The sequence below is a fragment of the Protopterus annectens genome, chromosome 12.part0 (genome assembly GCF_019279795.1).
Source record: "Protopterus annectens isolate FY-2018-M chromosome 12.part0, PAN1.0, whole genome shotgun sequence".
Classification (NCBI taxonomy): domain Eukaryota; kingdom Metazoa; phylum Chordata; order Ceratodontiformes; family Protopteridae; genus Protopterus; species Protopterus annectens.
The window spans coordinates 318,859,643-318,886,887 of NC_056746.1; the positions used below are offsets into that span (position 1 = coordinate 318,859,643).

General features: G+C 42.3%; 1 protein-coding gene across 4 annotated transcripts in view; it reads left to right on the forward strand.

Moving 5' to 3' along the window:
• Positions 1-27,245, forward strand: part of LOC122816538 (ubiquitin carboxyl-terminal hydrolase 22-A) — a 2,071,246-nt gene that overhangs the window by 1,380,186 nt on the left and 663,815 nt on the right. For all 4 annotated transcript variants that reach the window (XM_044089386.1, XM_044089387.1, XM_044089389.1 and 1 more), the window contains one exon: positions 19,390-19,559. In XM_044089386.1, the coding sequence (XP_043945321.1) occupies positions 19,390-19,559 (170 nt within the window). The remainder of the gene's footprint in view (positions 1-19,389; positions 19,560-27,245) is intronic.

Sequence of the window (27,245 nt, forward strand, 5' to 3'; positions counted from 1 at the left end):
CAGTGTTGTGGATCATTTTGAAACAAAGTTTCAAGTAATTTTGCTATGTAAAATAAAGATGCACAAAAGCTGTAACCATAAGTTACCCACATATGAATTGGTTTGGCAATACTTTTTTTGGGGACATGATGAGATGCAATATTTTCCAGTATGGGTTAAAGAGGCTTCTGTTGTAGCTGCTAAGGATATGTGGGAAAAGACTAAGCAAACATGAATACAAAAACAGAAACCAAAAGTCCTTGTTTATGGATAGTGAAATGTTTAGGCCCTTTAATTTTATGTACAAGTCAGTCGGAGTTTTATCAACCAGACAAGTTGTGGACAATAATCAATAAAAAGTTGAATGAATTTATCTGGCAGGGAAATGGGACAGGAGTTAAATGGGATAAGCTGATCCTTCCAGTAGAGCAAGGAGGATGTTCCTCATGTTGATCACTGCTGCAGTGGCTTTAGCTATAAAGGTTATATCCTGCCAAGGATAAAACAGCTGGCCAGCTTCCAAAACAGTACGGCACCTTCCACGCACATAAACTGTCAAGCTGCTGGAGTTAAGCAGACTAAAAGACAAGTCTGGGCACAAATACCTTTAGAGCTTTTCTTCTACCAAAGAGTGTACTCCGGTGAGGCTTTTAAGGCTTGACGGTTGGCTTGTGCTTTTCTTAGCTGAGCAGATAAGTTATTTTTTTTGGGGGGGGGGTTCCATTTTCTTATTTCTTAGTGATGTTTTAGTACTTTACTCTTCAGGAAAGTTATTTTAAACCTAGGAGTGTTGTGTTTTAATGGATTGTCATGAGACATTAACATATTTTTAAATGGAGCACTCGTTTCTGTCAGTTTAAAAGTAGTGTTGTCTAACTGATTAACATTTGTCTGTGGAGAAATTGTAATTGTTTTAAGGTTGTAGGGCTGCCATAATGCTTGAAAGTGATTTTTACTGTGTTTGTTTCTGTCAAAAAAGTAACACTTGTGGACTGGTAGTTTTACTGGCATTTTGCCTGTTTACCCCAGGATAGAGGCACCATTTTTGACTTGACCATGGAACAAATTGTCATTCTCACGGCTGGTGCTTCTTCCAGGCACAAAAAGAAACAGTTAAGCAAACAGTCTTTAGCACCACAGCAAGTGGGTGACTCTGGCCATTTGTTGTACCTCAGAGCACTCCTCTTTTACCTTGGATCCCTCTGGGATAGCACCTACAGCCACTATGGATCAGGGGTTAGTCACATCCTCTGTGGCTGTTGGGGTCCCATCAGTGGGCAAGGGAGGACCAGGCTATTGATCCTTCTTGTAGAGTAGATGTTCATCGTGCATACAGCTGCAGTCATAACAGATGGGTTCTCCTGCCATCAGGCGGGTCCTCGGTCGGCCGAATTCCAAAGTCTAGGTCCGGCGTCGGTTGTCGTCGCTTCTTCCCTGACGTCAGTGCGACAGGGGTATAAAAGAACCAGCAGACGCCATTTTCTTCAGTCTTTCTTGCTGCGCGGTGCCCGAAGCAGAAGCAGTTTGCACGTGCCGGTCGGCCAGCTCCTGAGATTATGAAAAATTTGGAACCGAAGTCTTCTTAAAAGCTATGTACCCCGTTGGGGAAACTTTTTCTTGCCTCAGACCGATGTCAGACAAAGTTAATAATTGTATTTCTTGTGGGAAGCAAATACCGCATAAGGATTTCCATTCCCTCTGTATACCTTGTTTAGGCCCAGACCACGACGTCTCGGTCTGTCGCTTATGTGCTACATTCAACAAACGCACTATTAAGTGTCGGGCGGAGTTCGCCCAGCATTATTTTGGGAAAGCATTTAACTATACTATGTCGTCGGATACTCCGACTCCGGTTTTGTCTAAAAAACGCAAAGACAAGGCCCGACACTCGAGGTCCGCGGCCTCTACCGACTCCACGCCAAAGCCGACTACACGTGGTCCGGTTCTCAGCGAGGCGCCTACGCAGCCCCTGATTACCGACGACACATCTTTGGCGGTGTCTCCTGTACCCGAGGTCACAGGCTCCTCAGCCCACACCCTGACTACAGATACCGAAGCCACGCTTGGCATTGAAACACAGAATGTGGACAGGTCCACCTCCACTCAAGGTGTCTTCAGACCTTCCTCTTCTTTCTCCATCAAGGCTTTCACCAAGTCTAAAGCTACCATGCACCCTAAGAGACCAGCTACACAGGGCCCATCTCCAGGCCCCATGCCTAAGAAACAGATGCTTAAAATGGCTGAGGATTTAATTACTCTAATCAGAGGTTCTCAACCACCTCCGGACAAAAGACCCAGAGTGGAGGAAGATTCCTCCTCCTCTGATCAGGGCTCCATTATTTCAGAGCACTCTGATTATCAGGAACAGTCTTACTCCCCTTTTGAAGACTCTGATGCAGAGGAATCTATTCCTTCTGTATCCCCCCCCCCCCCGAGGATTACTCATTTGGTGAAACTCTGCATACCTTAAGGGAACACTTCCACTGGGAAGGCCAGGATTATTCAAATTCCAAGAAAAGGCTCAGGGAATTTCTTTTGTTACCCCAGCACAGGCCTCTGGCTATTCCTCCTGTCCTGGACAATCCTAGATGATGTTTACTCAGAGGCCTGCCTTAACCCGGACTCTCTTCCTCCAGCTCCAGTTAAGCCTGACAGGTACTACAGGGTTCCTGACTCACACCAATTTCTATACAAAAGTCATGCTGCTGACCTAGAAACCATCTCACAGGGGACCAAGGGAGTTAAGGCCTCCATTGCCAAAAACCCATTGCCTTCTGAGAGAGATTCCAGATCCTTAGAAAGGTGGGGAAAAAAGGTATATACCTCGGCTACCTTATCCATGAGGGCCTTAAACTGTCACTTTCATATGCTAAAATACCAACAGTTTCTGTTATCTCAATTGAAAAGTAAAATGTCACAACCTGAACAACCAGACATGAAGGAGTTGCAGGATTTGATGCATAGTGCAGAACAAGTGGGTAAACATACCTTACAATGTGGTTTTCATGCTCTAGAGGCCTCATGTAGAGCTGCTGTCACAGGCTCAGTCATACGTAGGCATACCTGGCTCAAGGAACAAGCCTTGCCTGATCATGTCAAAGCTAAATTACTAGATGCCCCTCTTCAAAAGGATGTACTATTTGGGGCAAATGCTGAGGAAGTATTACGGAAAATGGAGGAAAAGGCTAAATCAATGCAAACTGTGAAAGAATTTCTGCAGGTTCAACCCCCCACGTTTTAGTAGAAATTGGCCTTCCAAAAACTGGTCCTTTCCTGCCACAGACAGACCCCAAAGAGGCAGACACAGGCGCCCGAGGGGCAGAGGGCAAACACAAGGCTCATACAGAGGCAGACAGTGGCAAGCTCCTACACAAAGAGGTGGTGAGGACAACTCGCAATCTTTCAGAAAGCAAAACCAATGACTTTCCCCTTTGCATGCCAACCAGGTCTCAAATGGCAGCCCCCTTAGGAGGAAAGCTGGCACTATTCTCAAAAAATTGGCATATTGTCACAAAGGACAATTGGATCCTGAACATTATAAACAGAGGCTACAAATTCCATTTTCATACCCTTCCAAAAATGAAAGGCATGCCAAACCTGCCACACAATCAAAGGGAGAGGCACAATAGCAAATTTCAGATCTTATAAACATGAAAGCTATTCAAGAGGTACCTACGCACGAACAAGGTCAAGGTTTTTATTCCAGGCTATTTCTGGTACCAGGAAGGGAAAAGATTGGAGACCTATTTTGGACCTATCCATCCTAAACACATTTCTACTCGTACCAAAATTCAAGATGATCACTCTACAGCAACTTCTTCCCATGCTGGGCAAGGAGTCTTGGCTGGTAACATTGGACCTCAAGGAGGCATACCTGCATGTCCCAATCAGACAAAATTGCAGAAGATACCTCAGATTTCTTGCAGGTTCAACCCATTATCAATTCTCTGCATTGCCCTTTGGTTTATCTACTGCACCCAGAGTATTCACGAAATGCCTGGCATCAGTAATTGCCTACTGCAGACTTCAAGGGATACAAATATACCCTTATTTGGACGACTGCCTAATCCAAGCGGACAGCAAACACATTCTTCTGAAACATCTGGCTTATGTAATAATGTTATTAAACTCTCTAGGATACACAGTCAACAAGGAGAAATCAAGACTAATACCCTCTCGGAAGATAATTTTCCTGGGTGCCAATTTGGACACAAACACCCAGATGGCCTACCTCACGCCAGAGAAGCAGGGGCAACTAATTCAATATTTCAGAACACTGGCAAATTGCACCAGGCTGACTGCAAGGAAAATCCTGCAGGCTCTGGGATTCATGGCATCTTGCATCTTACTAATCCCATGTGCAAAGCTGCATATACAAAAACTACAGTGGTACCTAAAAAACATATGGTCTCAACACAGCCACAGTTTGGAAACAATTATACCACTAATTCCATGTCTGCAAAAGGAATTTCTGTGGTGGGCTCAAGCATGCCAAACACAGGTCTTCCATTCAGCAAGCCTCAAGCAAATCAAGTCATCACAACAGACGCCTCGGACTACACCTGGGGGGGGCGCACATGACAGACCGGTGCATTCAGGGCAAATGGACCCAAAAAGAAAAGCACCTTCACATCAATCAAAAAGAAATGCTAGCAGTGATAAATGCTATTACAGCTTTCAAGGACCTTCTACAACCAGGTCAGCTATTGATAAGAACAGACAGCACCACAGTTATGTGGTATATAAACAAGCAGGGAGGAACACATTCTTATCCCCTATGCAGACTGGCCATGTCACTTTGGAACATGGCCTTGGACTTACAAACGGAACTACAAGCACAGTACTTGCCAGGCAAGGAAAACACGCTGGCAGACAACCTAAGCAGGAATATGACAGATCCACACGAATGGAAGTTGCATCCAAAAGTTTTTACAGAAATAATCCAAGAATGGGGAAGGCCAGACATAGATCTCTTTGCCTCCCAGAAAAATCATCAATTGGCAAAATTTTGCTCAAGGATCTTCCATCCAAAGGCCTGGAGAGTGGACGCTCTCTCTTTCAGTTGGACATCAATGACAGTTTATGCCTTCCCACCTCTTCCTCTGCTGCCCAAAGTCCTATTGAAGACCAGAGCAGACAGACCACAGATGATCCTCATTGCTCTGGACTGGCCAAGGCAACACTGGTACCCACTCCTGAGGAGCCTGACGCATTCCCCACCATGGACCCTGCCTCTAATGCCTCCTCTTCTGACTCAGCACAGCTTCAAAACTCTTTACAGTCAGCTGAAAACACTCAATCTAGCCGCATGGAAGATTCCTTAGCATCGCAGCAGGCCCTGCTCTCCAAGGAGGTGCAGGATGTCATTTTGGAGGCCAGAAGGCCAACTAGAAAAGCTTACTCTGCAAAATGGAAATGTTTTTGTGTTTGGAATGAGAAAAAGGGCCAGTGCCCTGGAAAACTGAATTTACCTCAAATACTACAATATTTGGCTGAACTGCTAAGCAGTGGACTTTCGTTCTCCTCCATCAAAATCCATGCCTCAGCCATTTCTGCAGAATACAACACTGATCCACCTTTATTCTCTCACCCTCTATTAAGACAGTTCCTCAGAGGGGCTAAGAATTTAAGACCTCCAAGGAAACAACCAATACCTGCTTGGGATCTTAATTTCATTCTGGAAAAACTGACTTTGCCTCCTTTTGAACCAGCTGCCTCATCAGATTTACAATATTTGTCCTGGAAAACAGCTTTCCTACTGGCTATCACTTTGGCTCGTAGAGTTTCAGAACTACAGGCTCTTATGGCTGTCCAGCCTTTTATCATCTTCCATCAGGACAGAGTTTCATTACGTACCAACCCGTCCTTTATGCCTAAAGTGGTATCCAGGGTAGCTTTAAATCAGGCCATACATTTACCTACTTTTTATCCTAATCCTCAAAACAAAGGGGAGAGATTACTGCATTCCTTGGACATCCATAGACAACTGCGTTATTATTTGGACAGAACAAAACCTTTCAGAAAATCAGAACAGCTTTTTGTGGCCTATGCGGTAGGAGCTCAAGGAAAGTCAATATCCAAACAGACAATCTCAAAATGGATAAGCCCACTGCATACGCTTTTGCTATTCCTTTCATGGCAAAACTGTACCTACAGGAATTAGAACTCATTCTACCAGGGCCACAGCCACCTCTGCAGCCTTCCTCAGAGGAGTTCCTACCAAGGATATTTTGGAAGCAGCCACTTGGAGTTCTGTGCATACCTTCTCTAAGCACTACAACCTACCATTATACTCCAAATCTAGAGCAGGCTTTGCCACTGCAGTCTTGCAGGGAATTTTGGCTCCTCCTAGCTCCACCTAGTGCCTACCACCCCTTTCTTAGCTTTGGGATTCTACCCATCTGTTATGACTGCAGCTGTATGCACGATGAACATAGTACAGTTTTGTACCTACCATAAATGTAGATGTTCGAGTGCTAATACAGCTGCAGTCCAGGTTTCCCTCCCTCCTTCCCCTCTAGGGGTCTTCTTATATGGTGTATTTGCTTGCAACTACTGGTCTTTGATTATATTGCATTGCATTATTACATAATTTTATGTATGGCCTTCTTTCTGGGGGCACCTGACATCTGGGGCAAGAAAAACTGAAGAAAATGGCGTCGGCTGGTTCTTTTATACCCCTGTCACACTGACGTCAGGGAAGAAGCGACGACAACCGACGCCGGACCTAGACTTTGGAATTCGGCCGACCGAGGACCCGCCTGACGGCAGGAGAACCCATCTGTTATGACTGCAGCTGTATTAGCACTCGAACATCTACATTTATGGTAGGTACAAAACTGTACTTTTCCTGTAAAAGAAAGAGGGATACTTCATTTTTTAAAGCGATTTAAGATTTTGAATCTGAACAGGAAGATGCAGGAACTGATTCAAGGATGTTCTTCGTGTTTCACTGTTGCAGTCATTACATTTGGGTAATCTGCTGGCAGGTTGCCCTCAGTCGGCCTGATTAACAAAGTCTTGGGTCCTGCGTCAGTTGCTGTCCCTTCTTCCATGACGTCAGGTCGTCAGGAGTATAAAACATGCAGCCTATGCCATTACATCAGTCTTTCTTGCCACGCAGTGCCCGAAGCAGAAGCAGTTCGCAAGTGCCGGTCGGCCGACTCCTGAAATTTTCGTTTGAGTTTCAGAACCGATGTCTTCAACTAAAAGCCAAGTACCCCATTGGGGAAACTTTTTCTTGCTCCTTACCGATGCCAGTAAAAGTTAATAATTGCATTACTTGTGGGAAGCAAATACCTCATAAGGATTTTCATTTGTACTGTATTCCTTGCCTAGGCCCTGACCACAACGTGCCTTGCTGTCGGTTTTGTGCTAAATTTGATCAACACACGATTAAACATCTGTATATTTTTGCTTTTAAATATTTTGGCTCAAGATTTAACTATCCAGAAATGTCTGTTAGCAATCCGACTACCAGAATACCTAACAGACCGTCGAGGTCCAAAACCAACGATGCTTCTCCTAAGCCAGTTGCCGGTTCGCCGGTAGTCAGTGAGGCAATTTCGCAGCCCCTGATACCCGCTACTTCTGATTCGCAGGCCTCTACTGAGACCCATTCGGAGTCCAGTATGCCACGAGATGCTTCAATTATGGAACCCAGTGATGTCTCTACCTTAGATGGGTCCGGAGCCGCTGTGCAGGCACCGGCTTCTGAGAGTGTTTTCAGGCCTACAGATTTGTATATTAGACCAACGCCATCTTCAAAACTAAGACCAAAATCTAAATCTATGTCCAAAAAAACGATGCCTGGGCCACATTGCTGGCCCCTATGCCTAAAAAACAGATGATCAAAATGGGTGAAGATTTAATTACTCTGATCAGGGGTAGCCAACCCCCTCCTCCTAAGAGGCCTAGGCAAGACATTGATTATGAATCTTCTGAACAGGATTCTATTCCTTCTAACTCTTCTAATGAACAGGATTTGTCTATTCCTACTTATGAGAACTGTGATGCAGAGGATTCCATTCCTTCCGCCTCTCCCCCTGAAGATTTTTCTTTTGGGGAAAATTTACATGCCTTAAGGGAACATTTCCACTGGGAAAGTCAGGATTTCTCTGAATCTAAAAAGAGACTTGGGGATTTTCTTCTACTTCCTCAGCATAGTTCTTTAGCTATACCTCCTGTTCTAGACATTGTTGATGATGTTTTTTCAGAATCTAGTAGGACTCCTGATTCTCTGCCTCCGGCTCCTTGTAAGCCAGACAGATACTACAGGGTTCCTGACTCCCATAAATTCCTTTTCAAAAACCCTGTTGCTGATCCTGAAACCATTTCTCAGGGTCCCAAAGGCGTTAAGGCCTCTTCTGCCAAAAATCCTAGCCTTCTGATAGAGATTCCAGGGAGCTGGATAGATGGGGTAAGAAGGTTTACACGTCTGCAACCTTGGCAATCAGGGCTTTAAACTGTCAATTTCATATGCTTAAATATCAACAGTATATCATGGGACTACTTAAACAGAAAAAGATGTTAATCTCTGACTGTGTGGAATTGCAGGATTTATTGCATTCAGCTGATCAAGTTGGAAAACATACTTTGCAATGTGGTTTTGTTTCCTTGGAGGCCTCTTGCAGGGCTGCTGTAACTGGATCTGTGCTAAGAAGGCATGCTTGGCTCAAAGAGCAAACTCTGCCTGACGATGTTAAAGCAAAATTGTTGGATGCTCCTTTACAACAGGACCATCTCTTTGTAATAAGGCTGAAGAAGTGTTAAAAAATATGAAAGATAAAGCTAAATCTATGCAAACTGTGAAAGATTTCTTACAAGTGCAACCTCCAAGATTTAGTAGGCACTGGCCTACTAAGAACTGGTCCTTTCCAGTCCCCTCGAGAGACGCTCAAGTCAAATCAAGACATTCCAAAGGCTCCAGATTTCAGTCACAGGGAACTTTTAGAACAAAACAATGGGGTGCCTCCACCTCCAAATCTGGAAGCAACAAGGCACCTCCCTATGGTAAACAGTCTCATTGACTTCCCTCTATGATCACCATGCACTTACCTCTTAGCCGCCCCTTTGGGGGGAAAACTAGCACTTCATGCACAAAACTGGCAAGTTATTACCCAGGACAAATGGGTTTTAAATATAGTATCCGAGGGATGCAGATTTCACTTCCACACATTGCCAATACCAAACGGATGGCCAGATCTGCCCCTAAATCAGTGGACAGAGGCCCAGAAGCAGGTTCTGTCCCTCATGAACATGGGGGGGGGGGTTATTCAACCAGTACCAGAAGAGGAAAAGGGACAAGGTTTCTATTCCAGACTTTTCCTGGTACCCAGAAAAGACAAATCATGGCGTCCAGTTCTGGACTTATCCACTCTAAACACATTTCTGGACATACCAAAATTCAAGATGCTTACTCTTCAACAGTTACTACCTATGCTAGGCAAAGATGCCTGGTTGGTAACTCTAGACTTAAAAGAGGCTTACCTGCATATCCCAGTCAGGGAATCTTGCAGAAGATACCTCTGCTTCAAAGCAGGCTACTTGCATTAGCAGTTCTCTGCACTACCTTTGGCTTATCTACTGCTCCCAGGGTCTTCACAAAGTGCCTGGCACCAGTAATTGCATTTTGCAGGCAAAGAAATATTCAAATATATCCATACCTGGACGATTGTCTAATTCAGGCAGAAAACAAGGACATTCTTCTAAAGCATCTGGCGTTTGTAAAAAGGGTTCTAACTTGTCTGGGGTACACCATAAACAAAAATAAATCACAACTGGCACCCTCTCAAAAAATTGCATTCCTGGGTGCAAGCTTGAATACAACTGCCCAGATGGCTTACCTTACACCGAAAAGCAAATTCAATTGTTGACTTACTTCAAACAGGTGGCCACAAAAGCCATGCTATCTGCAAGACAAATTCTGCAAGCCTTGGGGTACATGGCCTCCTGCATTCTTCTAATTCCATATGCAAGACTGCATATGAGGAAACTTCAGTGGTACTTAAGTTTATGGAGTCAACATTGTCACAGCCTGGAAGCAATGATTCCTATTATTCCTTGCCTGCAACTAGAGTTCCTATGGTGGAAAGAGGTCTGCCACCAAAACAAGAGACTGCCATTCACTCCACCCCCTGCCGCCCAAACCCTAACAAACGTGCCAGACTGTGCTTGGGGGGGGGGGGGGCTCATCTGGCAGGGAAGTGCATTCAGGGCAAATAGAGCCCAAATCAAGTGCACCTACATATCAATCCGAAAGAGATGCTAGCTGTACAGAATGCTCTGACAGCCTTCAAGGACTACCTTCATCCAGGACAACTACTGATAGACAGACAACACCACACTTAAGTGGTACATAAACAAGCAGGAGGTACACATTCCTACCCTCTTTGCAGACTAGCTATGGCATTGTGGAACACGGCCTTGACCTATCAGATACAACTACAAGCTCAATTCCTGCCAGGAAAGCTAAATTCTCTGGCAGACGAACTTAACAGAAATCTTATGGACCCACACAAATGGTAACTGGAACCACAAGTTTTCAACATGTTGACACGCAAGTGGGGGAACCCAGACATAGATCTTTTTGCCTCACCCCAGAACTATCAGTTGGACAAATTCTGTACGAGAATTTATCACAAAAAAGCTTGGAAAGTGGATGCTGTATCATTCAGCTGGAAAAACTTATCAGTCTATGCTTTTCCCCCTCTGCTTCTGCTCTCCAAATTTCTACTAAAAGTCAAACAGAACAAACCAAAAATGATTCTGATTGCTCTAGACTGGCCTCGCCAACACTGGTACCCACTCCTGCGTAATGTGTCACACCTTCCCCCATGGTACCTGCCTCAGACACCTTACCTAGCGTCTCAGCAGAACTACCAAATTCTTAACACTCAGCTCCAAACTTTGAATCTTGCAGCGTGGCTAATCAACTAAATTCACCCTTTGCATCCCTCAGCAAACCTGTGATGGATGTCATTTTGGAGGCTAGAAGAGCTAGTACTAGAAAATCTTATGTTGACAAATGGAAAAGATTCTGTGCCTGGAATCAGTCACAAGGAATAAGCAAAGCAATGCCCAATATTCCTCAGATTCTGCAACACTTAACTGAGATACTTCACAAGTGTCTATCCTTTTCTTCCATAAAAATCCATGCCTCTGCCATTTCAGCCCATTACAACACAGAACCTCCCCACTTCTCTCATCCTCTGCTAAAGTAGTATCTCAGTGGGGCCAAAAATTTAAGACCTCCCAGGAGAGCACCAACTCCTGCATGGGACCTCAATTTTGTTTTGGAAAACTCACTCTCCCTCCTTTTGAGCCAGCTGCTACTGCAGACCTAAAACCTCTCTCCTGGAAAACAACTTTCCTTTTAGCAGTCACTTCAGCTAGAAGGATTTCCGAATTACAGGCTCTTATGGCAGTGGAGCCTTTCATTATTTTTCATCCGGACAGGGTGTCTCTCAAGACCAATCCATCTTTCATGCCTAAGGTGGTATCCAGTGTGGCTCTTAATCAGACCATTCATCTGCCAACTTTCTTTCCCAATCCACAGAACAAGGGTGAGCGGATTCTGCATTCATTGGATGTACACAGACAACTTAGATTCTATTTTAACAGGATGAAATCTCTAAGAAAATCTGAACAACTATTGGTGGTATTTGCTGCAGAGGGAAAGGCTATTTCAAAGCTGACTATTTCCAAATGGATAAGCCATTGTATTCGTTTCTGCTATATGCACCATGGTAAACCTATCCCCAAGGGGATCAGGTTTCATTCCACCAGGGCTGCATCTACTTCTGCAGCCTTTCTCAGAGGGGTTCCTACCAGAGACATTTTAGAAGCTGCTACCTGGAGCTCAGTTCATACATTCACCAAATATTACCATTTACACCTCTTCTCTAAATCCAGAGCTGGCTTTGCCACTGCTGTCCTGCAGGGCCTTATAGCTGCTCCTAATGCTGTATAAATCCATCCTCCCAACCATAGCTTTGGGATTCTACCCAAATGTAATGACTGCAACAGTGAAACGCAAAGAGCATAGTACAGTTGTGTACACTTACCATAAATGTAGATGTTCGAGTGTATTCACTGTTGCAGTCCTGGTTACCCACCTTCCAGCCCCCTGTTTTTCTCTTACTATACCTTTCCATTCTTTTACTATGCTTAAAAGCCTTCTTGGGGGTATTTGCTTTTGTTTGGAGGTATATTTTTTGTGTTTTACATTATATACTTTATATATATATATATATATATATATATGTATATATATATATATATATATATATATATATATATATATATATATTTTTTTTTTTTTTGTTTGTTTTGTTTTGTTTTTTTTGCTCTCCATTTGGGGGGCACCTGACATCTGGGACAAGAAAAACTGATGTAATTGCGTAGGCTGCATGTTTTATACCCCTGACGACCTGACGTCATGGAAGAAGGGACAGCAATCAACGCAGGACCCAAGACTTTGTTAATCAGGCCGACTGAGGGCAACCTGCCAGCAGATTACCCAAATGTAATGACTGCAACAGTGAATACACTTGAACATCTACATTTATGGTAAGTGTACACAACTGTACTTTTCGTCCTTAGATTTCTGAGTCAGAGGAGAGATCTTTCTGATTCTTCTTGTGGGAGTTTCTCTTTCTCTGAGATTATTGTTAGAATATCCCAGTGTTTTCAGTGGGAGAACTGAGGATTTTCCAGAATCTACACCTATTCCTCCTTTCCTGTCAGTTTCAGAGGATGTGTGTCTTAACTGCCTGCAGTTTTCCTGATAGTCAACCAGGTGCCCTAAAAAGGCAGATAGGATCTATAAAGTTCCTCAGTCTTTTATTAAATTTTTGTACACTATTCCCAAACCTTACTCAGCAGTTATAACCTTAATTGATTCCTTTGCTGCTAAGCGTTTATTTAATTCCAATCCTAGTGTTTCTAAGGATGGGAACGTTATTGATAGGTAAGGGGAAAAAAAAGAGTATATTTTTGTAACTTTAAATGTGAGAATTTTAAATTGTCAGGCTCATATGTTAGTTAATTCTGACATATTGTGAAATTATGTGGAATGTTTTGTCTTGTGGAGAAAAATCTGCTTTAAATAACTTAATTTTTTCTGTTGCACAGGTCACTACTCATTGTTTGCAGTGGTGTGTATGAGACTCTATTGATACTTCTTCCAGGGCTGTGGCCACTGGTATGGTCTTAAGGTGATTTGCTTGGCTGCATTCTCAGAACCTTCCAGATGATGAGAAAAATGAGATTTTAAAATTTCCCTTGGATAGAGATTGTGTTTGGCCCTTCTGCTGCAGCGGTGATAAAAAAATGTGATGAAAGGGGCAAGCTGATTTTTCAGCCTTCCTTTTCCAAACTGCCCAAAAAGATGTTTAAGGAGAAGTGGCAAGTAGGTTCCAAAAGAAGTCTCAAACCTCCTAAAACCAAGGACACTCCAACAAGTCTGAATGACTGTTTATGAGACCTTGAGACCCCTTCCTACCCTGGCCCTCTTTCTCTTCCAGAATGCCTGAATCTCCCATTTTTCTATTTGGCAACAGACTGTTTTAGACAAATAGGTTCTGAAAGTCATTCATCAGGGTTACAGATGGAAGTGGGAGGAAACTTCTCCTTTCCAGGGAGTCATTCCTCATCCTGCAGATCAGACTGTTTTGTTTCCACTTGCTTTTCATCACATGCTGTCTCAAGAAGTGATAGAACCAGTTCCTCCTTCCCAGGTGGGGAAGAGGTTTTATTCAAGTATGTTCCAAGTTACAAAGTGTGTTCACAAAGTGTCTAGCTCCAGTTATAGCTCATTGCAGGCTACAGGGTATCCACATTTTTCTGTATTTAGATAACTGGCTTATTTTTGCATAGTCTTTTTCAAAATGTCAAGAATATCTCTGTTGGGTGAGATAGCTCTTGCACAAGCTGGAATTCCAAGAGACCATTCAAAAGGCTTTCTTGACTCTATTACAAAGGATTGTGTTCCTGGGATGGTCAAAGAGCTTTTCTTCCGCAGGAAAAAAAAATCTTTATTTTGATTTTATTTCTAAGGTTTTCCACTCAGACTGTAATCACTGTGAGGGAATTTCTCCAGATTTTGGATCTTATGACATCTGTGATTCTCATGATACCACTGACAAGACTCCACATGAGAAAGATAACAGTGGTGTCTGAAATTTCTTTGGTCCCAGGATCTGCGCCCTTTATCTTTTTAGATCCCAGTATAGCTTTTGTCAGAAGAAAAATCACTTGGTGGAGACAAAGATATTCTTGAGTCAAGGTCTTCTGTTCTCCCTCCCTGCTGCAAAGCAGTCAGTCACCACAGATGCTTTAGACTTTGCTTGGGATTCAGTTTCAGGAGAGAGAAAAGTGCAGGGTATGGGACACCAAGGACAGTGGCAAGCACATAAATATCGAGGAGATGCTTGCCCTGATCAAAGTACTCAATTCTCTGAACCATCTTTTGTCCCTGGGACCTCTTCAAGTGGTGACAGACAATGCCACAGTGATGTGGTACATCAACAAGCAAAGGGGGGAACCAGGTCATACCTTCTTTGTAGACTGGCCATGTTAGCTTGGAATTTAGCTTCTCTGCACAATCTCACTCTGCAGGCATCCTGCATTGTGTCAGAGCAAAACTGCGTGGCAAACTAACTGAGCAGGACCAGTGCAGAACCTCATAAATGGAAACTAGATCCAGGGCTCTTCCAAAATTTGATCCATCTGTGGGGTGTTCCTTTGGTAGACCTGTTTGCCTTCTGTCTGAACAATCAGCTGGCAAAATTGTATTCCAGGACTCCATTCAAGAAGGCCTGGAAGACAGTTGTTTTCTTTTCTTCGGACAGGAATGTTCCTGTATGCCTTTCCATCCTTTCCAATAATGTCCAGAGTACTTCTGGAGATTGAGAAGGAATCTTCCAAGATCATTCTCCCAAGATCATTGTGTTGACTCCCTTCTGACCTAAGTGACAGTAGTTCTCCCTTCTTTTGAAAATGACCAGGGACAATTACCACAAGCTTCCTCACAGAATAGATCTCACACAGGAATAGGGGTGTTTCATACACCCCAACATCAGTCATCTTCAGTTGACTGCCTGGATGATAGGGTTTTAATTCCTTGTAGGCATTTGTTTTTTGAGGACGTGCAGCAGGTACTAATGGAGACAAGTAAACCTGTTACTAGAAAATCATATATTAGCAAATGGAGAAGGTTTTCTAGTTGGTGCCCACCACATAACCAGCACCTACTCTGGGCTAGTTGTTTTTTGGATTTTCAATATTTGTGCGATTTAGTATCCTGTGGCTTTTCTTATTTCTTTGTCAAGTTTCATTTATCAGCCATTTCAGCATGTCTGCCCATGAGTCCTCCTCTTTCAAGGCAGTTTCATGTCAAAATGTTCTTAAAAGGAGTTTTGCATAAGAGGTCTCCAAGTAAAAAGGTGGCCCTTCTTTGCGATCTTAATTTTGTGTTAGAGAAACTAACACTTGCTCCATTTGAACCAACTTATCTGGCTAACTTGAGGTTCTTAACTTGGAAACAGTTTTATAGACTGCCCTGACCTCTGCATGATGGATATCCGAGTTGCAAGCTGTTTTGGTGAGTCAGATCTACCTCATTTTCAACAAAGACAGGGTTTCTTTGAGAACTAATCCTCCTTTTATGCCTAAAGTGGTATTCAATGTTACTTCACGTCAAACTATCCATCTCCCCATTTTCTTTTCTGAACCTAAAAATGAGGAAGAAGGGGATGCTCCATACCTTGGGTGTCCACAGTCTACTCTGGTACTATCTTGACAGAACTAAATCTTTCAGATCATTGGATCAGTTCAATTCTTGTGAAGTAAGAAGGGGCAGCCTGTGTCAAAACAAATCATTTCTAAATGGTTGTCACCTTTTGTTATACTCACCATGGCAAATCTGTTCCAGGTAAGGTCAAGGCCCACTCTACAAGGGCCTTGGCTTCTTTTGTGGCTTTTTAGAAAGGGTTGGATTCTAGAAGTATTGAAGAAGCGGCTACTTGGTGCTCTGTACATACTTTTAAAAAATGCACTATAAGCTGGATTCCTTCTGTAGGTCTAGATCATGCTTTGTTAGGACCATTTTCCAGAGGCTTCTGGTCCCTTCTTCTTCCACTTCCCAAATATAGGTAGCTGTAGTAATCTTCCCATACAACTAAGGCTACTGCTGCAACAGTGATCAATATGAAGAACATAGTACAGTTGTGTAAGGTGAACTTACATAAACAGTAGATGTTTAAAATGATCATTGCTGCAGTAGCTGTTCCCTCCCTCCATCCTCCATTTATTTATTTATTTATTTTTGTTATTCCTAATCTTGTCCTTTCAGGACTAAACCTTTGTCTGCTGGCAGGAAAGCTCTGAAGGGCTTCACTTCCAAATGTGTAAACTTGTCTTTTAGTCAACCAAGCTCAAGCTGTTTAACAGTTTGGGTGCGTGGACTGTGCTCTAAAGCTTTGGAAACTGGCTGACTGTTGTATCCTTGGCAGGATATAACTCTTATAGCTAAGGCTACTGCAGCAGTGATCATTCGAATATCTACTGTTATGCTTAGTTCAGTTTGCAAAACTATACTTTTAGGATTGCCTGCTTTAAAGAGATTTTTAGAGCTACAGAGTTAAGGCTCCTGTACCTAACCAAGCAGAATGTTAAATTCAAAACTGAAAGGGAGGATGATGATGGAGTGGGGGGGGGTTCAGGAAAGAGAAAGTGAGATTTTGGATATAGATTCATAAGAAGAATAATAACCACACATAATATTGTATACATAAAGTATCAGATAGCATTTTAAAAAGTAAGCCAACACAAGACTGGAGAAGTTTTGGCCATAGGAATGACTGTAAGTAGGGGTACAGAAAATAGGTGAGAGGGGGGCTGGAATTTACTGAAGAAAACTGGCAAAGGAACCAAGGTGTTTGGAGCAAATATTTTGAGAGGAAAAGGTAATAGAGTGGGATGACGCCAAAAAGACATTTAGACTGCAGGTTAGAGACTCCTTTCCTTATGAGGCTTTGATATCAGAGTATGGGCAAAGAGAAAGGGATAAGAATCTTAAGTTAAGACCTGTTCTAGTTGAACCTAGAACAGAAGCTGCAGTTAGAAGAAAAAAAGAATAATTAGTAAGGCATATAAATATTGCATGATAATATAAGAATCAGATGAGGTTAGAAATGATTTGGAAGAGGGAGACTGGAAAAGAAATTTACAAGGAAACAATGGTAGGACATATGTGTGCTCCCAGATATACATCATCATCCAGAAGGTTTAGGGTCTTTGCTTGGAAATGTTTGTATAGGTAGTTTTATCGCCAAGCAGACTTCAAAGATGTTTTTTTCAGGTAGATATGTTGGATATGTAATTGGGTGGAAAGAGGTAGGTGGGTGGGAGCATGTTTTGGGAGTGTAAGGAGTTGGCAGATTTTAAAATTTCCATGCAGAGTACTCTGTCAGAAATATGGCTGTAACTAAGGATATGATTTTTGAGCTGGGACATAGGATCTGAATTGCCTAGGCATACATTGCCTTATTAAGTTTAAATAGGAGTTACCAGAAAATGGAATTGAAAGTCTAAGCCAACTGTACTTGAAGTATTGGATATTACAAGAGAGATAAAAGAACTAGAAGAGGGATCTGATCTTTAGAAGAGGGAAGGAGCAAATTACATAGAAATAAATGGAAGTTGTGGGAACAGTACCTGCATTATAATGGTCAGGAGGAAGAGTGAGGTTTAAGAGAAGGCAAGAATTCATCAATTTATGTAATGTTGGACTGATGCCAATTACAAAAATATGAAAATATATGTGATGTAAAATATATGTAAATGGAACATTGTTAATGTACATTTGCCTGTCTTAAGTGATAATTTAGTAAAGGTGTTAAAAAAGGATATTCATAAGTCTGACCAGTTTTGTCTCTTTCCTTCCAAGATTCCAAGTTAGGAAACCCAGTTTCTGATCAAACTGTTCCTAACTGGACCTCTAAATCTATTTCCTTTTGATACAGTCAGCATTGCAAATACTTACCCTCTCCATGAAAGGCTCATTCATTAAGAGCAGTGGTTTCATCTGCACCCTTTTACAAGGTAATTGACTTGAAAACAAGTTTAGAAGCAACTATCTGGTCTTATGTGCATACTTTCAGTAAACATAAGAATGTATACCTTTACTTATTTCTCTTTTGATTACTAGACAGTTCTATTCCCTTTCAACCTCCCTTCTTGTCTCTTAAGCTTTGGGAAACACCTAACAGTTTTGGAGTACTGCAACAGTGATCTAGGAAAGACATAGTACAATTGTGTAAGAATGTACCATAATAGTAGATGTCCTATTGATCACTGTTGCACTATTCTTTCTGTCCCTACCTACCCCCTTCTCTGATTCTTCCTTCCTTTCTCCTCATGGACCAAGGGGTCAGTGTCTTTCTGCTTCTCTCCCCTTAGCCAAACAGTTTTTGTCTCTTGGACCTCTTCAGGCTTACTTGCTTGGAGATGTTCTGAGGATTTACACATATATGTCCACTTATGTACCCTTACACCCATTGACTGAGGTCATATGTTAGACATATGGAAGGTTTTTGCTTTGGTACCCCAGCTAGGGTGTCCAGGTTGTTTAGAGAGGTAACCCAGCAGTTTTGAGTACTGCAACAGTGATCAGTAGGACATCTTCTTTTATGGTAAATTCTTACACAGCTTTACTTTCTTATACAATTTTACTTTCACTGGCCTTTGCTGCAGTTAGTTTGCTGTTGTCTAGGAGTAGCTGCTTGCAGTACTATTGTGGTCTGCCTTTTTGGTTGGCTTGGTTCCCACAGCCTTTGGTTTGGTGGAAAAACATGCCAAGTATCGATTGATTGAAAGGATGAACTTGACTATTGGATACCTCAAGGAGGGTCTTCTTGTGTATCGGAATGTATTATAAGAATGCATCTGTTACTTCTAACGCCTGTTTGACAAAAGTAAGGGAAATATGTTACAAAAGAGCTGTTACATTAAAACCTGTGGTTTTTTAGAACCAGTACAGTAGAATAATGGCATATGCTTGTCAAAAGTAGCTTAAAAAGCTTTTAAAATTTTGAACTGATGATAAAATGCCAAGGGAGACTGCTTACTTACTGAAATGCCTTGTACAGTTTCTGTTTTTGTAGTGGTTTCCCATTCCTACAGCTTTTTGTAACTGAAAACAACGTGTGCTATATTTCAAGATAAGTTAAATCTTTTTAACCCTGTGCATATGAATTTTAAGGTGCCTTAGCTTTTCTTTGCTATGTACTAGAGACATTTCTCTGTTTCTAAAATTGATTGAATTAAAATAGTTAAGTAATTTTGGATGAATGATGATGCTAATTTTCCTGCTGTAATCCTTTTGTATTGTTTTTTTTCTGTTTGTAGGTCTTCGAGGGCTAATAAACCTAGGGAACACATGTTTTATGAACTGTATTGTGCAGGCACTCACCCACACACCGTTGCTCAGAGATTTCTTCCTGTCTGATAGACACAAATGTGAAATGCAGAGTCCTAGCTCGTGTCTGGTCTGTGAAATGTCTACACTGTTCCAGGAGGTGAGTGCTGTTCTACTTTGGCTCACTGTTTCCTCCTCCACAGTGGGTCATTTTCTGAAAATTTCACCGAGCATGCAGGACCGTAATATGTTTCCAAATCACCACACTGTTGCCTAGTTATCTGTATGTAAAACAGTTGTATCCATTATTGTTTTTGTAATGGACACTGGTAATAAAATATTAACAGTAGAACTGTGATACACTTGTTAATGTACGTCCTAGAAACCGTTGTGCTACTACAACAGAGTGGCAGTGCAAGTGAAGCAGGATCAAAATCATCCTAGGTGGTGCACAGAATTCTACAATGTACGTTTTTAAAAGACTGAAGTAAACATGTTTTTTAAAAGACTGCTCGAAGTATAGATGTTTTGTTGCTTGGCACATGTTAAATGCTTGTGCCTGCATTGTTAATATTCACACGGTTATGGGCCTAATCTCTCCCCTGCAAATTAAAGGTAATCCGCTCCGTTTTTGTGTAACCAAAGTTTGTAGCAAGAAGGGTCAGCATCACAGCTGTGGCTTCTGATGTTATTTGCTCTTTAGAAATCTTTTCTTTTTGTTGCTAAAATTGAAACTGAAAGTTGTAATTTCTATGGTGATCTCGCTATTATGCAGAAATACTTTACAGAAAGTTTGTAACTCTAAGAATAGCTGCTTTTGCTAACATTGAAACATTTCACTTTAGTTTCATTTTCCCATTAAGAAAATCCATTTAATGTTCCTATCAGTTTTTTTTAACAGATTTACCTTGGCAAAAGGCTTTTTTAATAATGGTTACAGAACATTGGAAATCGGCACTCTTGTCAGAATATCATTTAATTCTAAAATTGTCTATTACAAATGTTCTGTGACTTCATTATACAGTAAAAGATGGAACAAGGACAAAACAGCAGTAGTACTTAATTTGTAAATTAAAAGAAAATGTGGGGAAATTCACTTATGTGTGAGTAGAGTAGACAACAATGTTTCAGATAAAGTCCTTAGATGTATAGAAGCATGTTTAAATTCTATGAGAATGTTAGCGCAAGTGCAATACAGTTAAAAATAGTTGGGTAAGTTTGAACATATTCCCATTAAAGGGTACAGTAATGCTAACAATTAATTAACAATTGTGTAACAATTTAACAATTAATTAGTAATTATTTTGCTCTTTTGGAGATGCATTGTACTGACATGGATGCCATGAAATTCACCTCAGGAGTGAAGCTGGATACCAAGAAATTCATCTCGAGTGAAGCTGGAAAGTTGAATCTTGGCATCCATGCCATGAGGACATAATTGATTAGAATCGGTGAAACACAATCATAACTTTTCGTAGTACATGGAGTTTATCTACTCCTTGTACAACCAGCTACAGAAAAAAAAGCCAGTGAAGCACTTGGTGAGTGCTGTCACACGGAGAGCTTATAAATATCTGTCAGCAAGTCGGACAGTTTTTAAAAATGCTGTAATTGTGTTCAAAATCAAAGCCAAAAACATTTTTTCTGCTGTTTTATTTTACAGACTGAAGAAACAAAAATATAAGGCAAGATGTGAAGGAACAACCATTGGGTGAGACCTGATCATGACAGAGCTTTAGGGGGTGTATAACAAGTGATCAGTCTTGTCTGTTTTTGTCTGATTCAACTGTGTGTTGTCTGATCCATCCTCGGCATTGATTAGGAAGATCTTGCTTCAGGGCTCTTACTCTTTTCCTACCCATAATTCCCTGTGCTCCACCTAATTACCACAGATCTCATCTGCTGTAGAAGATTTCAGACTCATCTTCGAGGGCTCCTTTGAACTTCGTTCTTCATCAAAAGAAATTTTAACCTTTCCTTGTTCCATTCCTGTAGAATAGTAGTAAATTGTATCCTTTCCTTGTTCCACTTCTGTAGAATAGTAATAATTAAGTGTTTTTTCTTAGATACTTAGTCTTCCTGTAGGATATTAAGTAGTTTTAGTAGTTATAGTAGTGTGTTTAGTAGATGTTCATCGTGTTACACTTCTGCAGTCATTACACTTGGGTTATCCTGCCGTCAGGTGGTTCCCCAGCCGGCCTGAGTTCCAAAGTCAGTTGCTGTCGTTTCTTCCCTGACGTCAGTGCGACAGGGGTATATAAGATGCAGCCGACGCCATTTTCTTCAGTCTTTCTTGCCGTGCGGTGCCTGAAGCAAAGCAGTTCGCAAGTGCCAGTCGGCCGACTACTGAGATTTTCATTCCGTATCCAGAACCGAAGTCTTCTACAAAGCTAAGTACCCCGTTGGGGAAACTTTTTCTTGCCTCAGACCGATGTCAGTAAAAGTTAATAACTGTATTTCTTGAGAAGCAAATACCTCATAAGGATTTCCATTCTTATTGTATCCCATGCCTAGGCCCAGACCACGACGTCACTGGTTGTCGGTTTTGTGCTAGGTTTAACAAGCGCACTATTAAACGTCTGATTTTGCCCGACATTATTTTGGCAGAAAATTCAATTACACCATGCCGTCGGAACTACCGACGACCGGAATACATAAAAAGTGCAAAGACAAGGACAGGCATCCGAGGCCCAAAACTGACGACGAAGCCTCAGCCTCTTCTAGGCCAGTCGCCGGTTCTCCGGTTTTCAGCGAGGCACATTCGCAGCCCCTGACAACCGTTTCTTTAGAACCACAGGCTGCCTCTGACTCCCACGTGGAGATGGCTGACCCTTCGGACTCACAAAATTTTCAGCCTACCGAGACTAACCCTTCAGAGGGATCCGGAGTAGCTGAACAACCTGTAGCTTCAAAGGGTGTTTTCAGACCTACTCAGTTAACCATTAAATCTTCTGCTAAGTCTAAACCTCCTTTAAAAATAAAGAAACAAATTCAACATTCTCCAGGACAGGCCTCCATGCCTAAGAAACAAATGCTCAAATGGCTGAAGACCTAATCACTCTGATCAGGGGGTCCCATCCCCTCCTGATAAAAGGCCTAGACAGGATGCAGACCATGACTCATCTGACCAGGTATCCATCTCTTCAGATTCATCCTCAGACCTAGGATACTCTTTACCCCCTTATGAGGATTCTGATGCTGAGGAATCAATTCCATCAGCCTCTCCGCCTGAGGACTACTCCTTTGGGGAAACCTTACATACCATGAGGGAGCATTTCCATTGGGAGGGCCAGGATTACTCAGAATCCAAGAAAAGGCTCAGAGACTTCCTCTTATTACCTCAACACAGACCCCTTGCTATTCCGCCAGTGTTAGATATTGTGGATGATGTGTATACTGAATCCAGCTTAAATCCTGATTCTTTACCTCCAGCCCTAGTTAAGCCTGACAGATACTACAGAGTCCCTGACTCTCACAAATTTCTTTATAAAAGCCCTGTTGCTGACCCTAAAACTATTTCTCAGGGCCCCAAAGGGGTTAAGGCCTCATCAGCAAAGAATCCAGTCCCCTCTGACAGAGATTCCAGAGCATTAGACAGATTGGGAAGAAAGTATATACATCTGCAACTTTAGCAATGAGGGCCTTAAATTGCCAGTTTCACATGCTAAAATATCAGCAATATTTGATGTCTCAGTTGAAACAAAACATGCTTCCAAACTCAGATCCTCCTAATTTTAAAGAAATGCAGGATTTATTGCATGCAGCTGAACAAGTGGGAAAATATACTTTGCAATGTGGTTTTGATTCTTTAGAGGCCTCCTGTAGAGCAGCAGTTACAGGTTCTGTCATTAGAAGACATGCTTGGTTAAAAGAACATACGTTACCAGATCATGTTAAAGCAAAACTATTGGATGCAACTTTGCAGCAGGATGTGTTATTTGGAGTTAAGGCAGAAGAGGTATTAAAGAAAATGTTGGATAAGGCAAAATCTATGCAAATGGTGAAGGATTTTTCACAGGTTCAGCCTCCTCGATTTAGCAGAAATTGGCCAACAAAGAATTGGTCCTTTCCAATTACAGACAGACCTCAAAGGGGCAGATACAGACATCCAAGAGGTAGAGGTCAACCACAAGGCCCTTACCGGTCTTGACAATGGGGTGCATCAGCCCAGAAAGAAGGGGAAGACAGGCCCCAGCCATATAAAAAACAGCCCCAATGATTTCCCACTACAGCTGCCAAACAGTTCTCTCTTGGCAGCCCCCTTGGGAGGAAAACTGGCACTTTTCTATCACAATTGGCATATGATCACCAAAGACAAATGGGTTCTCAACATTGTATCTCAAGGTTACAGGTTCCACTTTCACACTCTGCCAAGGTTAAAAGGAATGCCAAATCTGCCACCAAATCAACGGGCAGAGGCTCAGAAACAAATTGCAGCACTCTTGGATATGAGAGCTATTCAAAAGGTACCACCACAGGAGCAAGGACAAGGATTTTACTCAAGACTCTTTCTGGTTCCCAGAAAGGACAAAGCCTGGAGGCCTATTCTGGATCTTTCTTCTCTAAACACTTACCTGGATGTTCCAAAATTCAAAATGTTGACATTACAGCAGCTTCTTCCCATGCTGGGCAAGAAAGCTTGGCTCGTAACCTTGGACCTCAAAGAGGCATACCTGCATGTCCCTATCAGACAAAACTGCAGAAGATACCTCAGATTCATAGCTGGTTCAATGCACTACCAATTCTCTGCACTGCCCTTTGGCTTATCTACTGTGCCCAGGGTCTTCACAAAGTGCCTGGCACCAATAATTGTATTTTGCGGACAGAAAGGAATTCAAATTTATCCATACCTGGACGACTGCCTGATTCAAGCAGAGAGCAAAGACATTCTTCTAAAGCATCTGGCGTTTGTATAAAAGTTATTAAATTGCCTAGGGTACACAGTAAACGAAAAGAAATCAAAACTAGTGCCCTCACAAGAGATAATATTCCTGGGTGCCAGCTTGAATACAACGGCCCAGATGGCTTATCTCACGCCAGACAAGCAAGGACAACTGACTCAATATTTTCAGTTGATGGCCACAAGAACCCAGCTCCCTGCAAGAAAAATTCTGCAGGCCTTGGGTTACATGGCATCATGCATGCTACTAATTCCATATGCCAGACTGCATATGAGGAAACTACAATGGTACCTAAAGAGTGTCTGGTCTCAACACTGTCAAAGTTTGGAAACAGTAATACCACTAATTCCTTGCGTTCAACAGGAGTTTTGATGGTGGGCTCAAGCATGTCACCTCAACAAGGGACAGCCTTTCACTCAACCTACAGCCAGGCAAACACTGACAACAGATGCATCGGATTACGCCTGGGGAGCACACATGGCAGGAAAATGTATTCAGGGCAAGTGGCCCGCAGAACAAAGGCATCTTCACATCAATCAAAAAGAGATGCTAGCTGTACAAAATGCCCTTATAGTTTTAAAGGACCTTCTGCATCCAGGACAACTACTACTAAAGACAGACAACACCACAGTTATGTGGTGCATAAACAAGCAAGGGGGCACTCACTCTTATCCCCTCTGCAGACAAACCACGACCTTGTGGAACACAGCTCTAACCTGTCAAGTTCATCTGCAAGCACAATTCCTGCCAGGAGAGAAAAACACACTGGCAGATGACCTAAGCAGAAACATCATGGATCCCCACGAATGGGAATTGAATCCACAAATATTCAGAATGATAACACAAAAATGGTGGAGCCCGGACATAGATCTGTTTGCATCCCCAATGAACTGCCAGCTACAGAAATTCTGCACAAGGACTTACCACCCACAATCATGGAAAGTGGATGCCCTCTCATTCAGCTGGAAAAAACTACAAGTATATGCTTTCCCACCACTACCTCTCCTAACAAAGGTACTCGTAAAAGCCAGGCAAGAAGAGCCAAAGATGATCCTAATTGCCCCAGACTGGCCACGCCTGCACTGGTACCCAATCTTAAAGAACTTAGCACAAGGGCCACCCTGGATTTTGCCTCAAATCCCGCATCTTCTGACTCAGCACAACAATCAGATACTTCACAGCCAGCTAAAAGACTTTAAACCTGGCTGCATAGAAGATTCCTTAGTCAAGCAAGCAATGCCTCTCTCCAAAGCTGTTATGAATGTCATTCTGGAGGCCAGAAGGCCTAGTACCAGGAAAGCCTATTCAGATAAATGAAGAGATTCTGTGTCTGGAACCAGGCTCACAGCCTTGACCCTCTTGTCCCATATATTCCTCAGATACTACAATATTTAACTGAGATGCTGGACAAAGGCCTCTCTTTTTCATCCATCAAGATCCACGCCTCTGCTATCTCTGCTCATTACAACATGGATCCACCAATTTTGTCTAATCCCTTGCTAAAACAGTACCTCAGAGGGGCTAAAAACATAAGACCGGCCCCATAGAGCACCTACTCCAACTTGGGACCTCAACTTCGTGTTGGAAAAATTAACTTTACCTCCTTTTGAGCCAGCTAACACAGCAGATTTAAAATATGTGTCTTGGAAAACTGCTCTGCTCCTGGCAATAACATCAGCATGAAGAGTTTCAGAATTACAGGCACTAATGGCAGTGGAACCTTTCATAATTTTCCACCAAGACAGGGTGTCTTTAAGAACAAACCCTACTTTTATGCCAAAGGTGGTATCAAGTGTGGCTCTAAACCAAACTATTCACTTACCAACTTTTTATCCAAATCCACAGAATAAAGGGGAGAGACTTCTGCATTCTTTGGACATACACAGGCAGTTACGCTTTTACTTGGACAAAACCAAAGCTTTCAGAAAAACTGAGCAATTATTGGTAGCATATGCTGCAGGAGCACAGGGAAAAGCCATTTCAAAACAGACTATTTCAAAACAGACCATTTCAAAATGGATATGACACTGTATACGTTTCTGCTATATACATCATGGGAAACCTGTACCTAACAGCATTAGGTTTCATTCCATCAGGGCAACAGCCACTTCAACTGCCTACCTCAGAGGAGTACCTACCAAGGACATTTTGAAAGCAGCAACTTGGAGTTCTGTACATACCTTCACCAAGCATTACCATCTGCCTCTATACTCTAAATCCAGAGCTGGCTTTGCCACTGCAGTGCTGCAGGGCCTTATAGCCACCCCTAATGCCTTATAGAACCAGCCACCCTACCTCAGCTTTGGGATTCTACCCAAGTGTAATGACTGCAGCAGTGTAACACGATGAACATAGTACAGTTTTGTACCTACCATAAATGCAGATGTTAGAGTGTATACACTGCTGCAGTTTAGGTTACCCTCCCTCCTTCCCCTCTTACTTGCTGGTACGTACCTATGTGTTCTACCCTTACTACCTATGGGGAGTATTTGCTGGTAAGTGAAAGTTGTTGATTGCTTTTCTTATGTATGTTTTATTAGCAATTTGAATTGCCTATCTTTTTGGGGGCACCTGACATCTGGGGCAAGAAAAACTGAAGAAAATGGTGTTGGCTGCATCTTAATATACCCCTGTTGCACTGACGTCAGGAAAGAAGCGACAGCAGCCGACGCCGGACCAAGACTTTGGAACTCTGGCCGACTGGGGAACCGCCTGACGGCAGCATAACCCAAGTGTAATGACTGCAGCAGTGTATACACTTGAACATCTACATTTATGGTAGGTACAAAACTGTACTTTCTTAGTAGTTTAAGTAGTATAGAGTTTTATGGTTCTAGAGGTTTCCTAGTGTGCAGTGCTGTTTATATCAGTAGTGTTAAAAGTAGTTAGCTGTGCAGTTTTAAGATTTTTGCTATTGTGTGCAGTTTGCTTTATTAGATTGATAG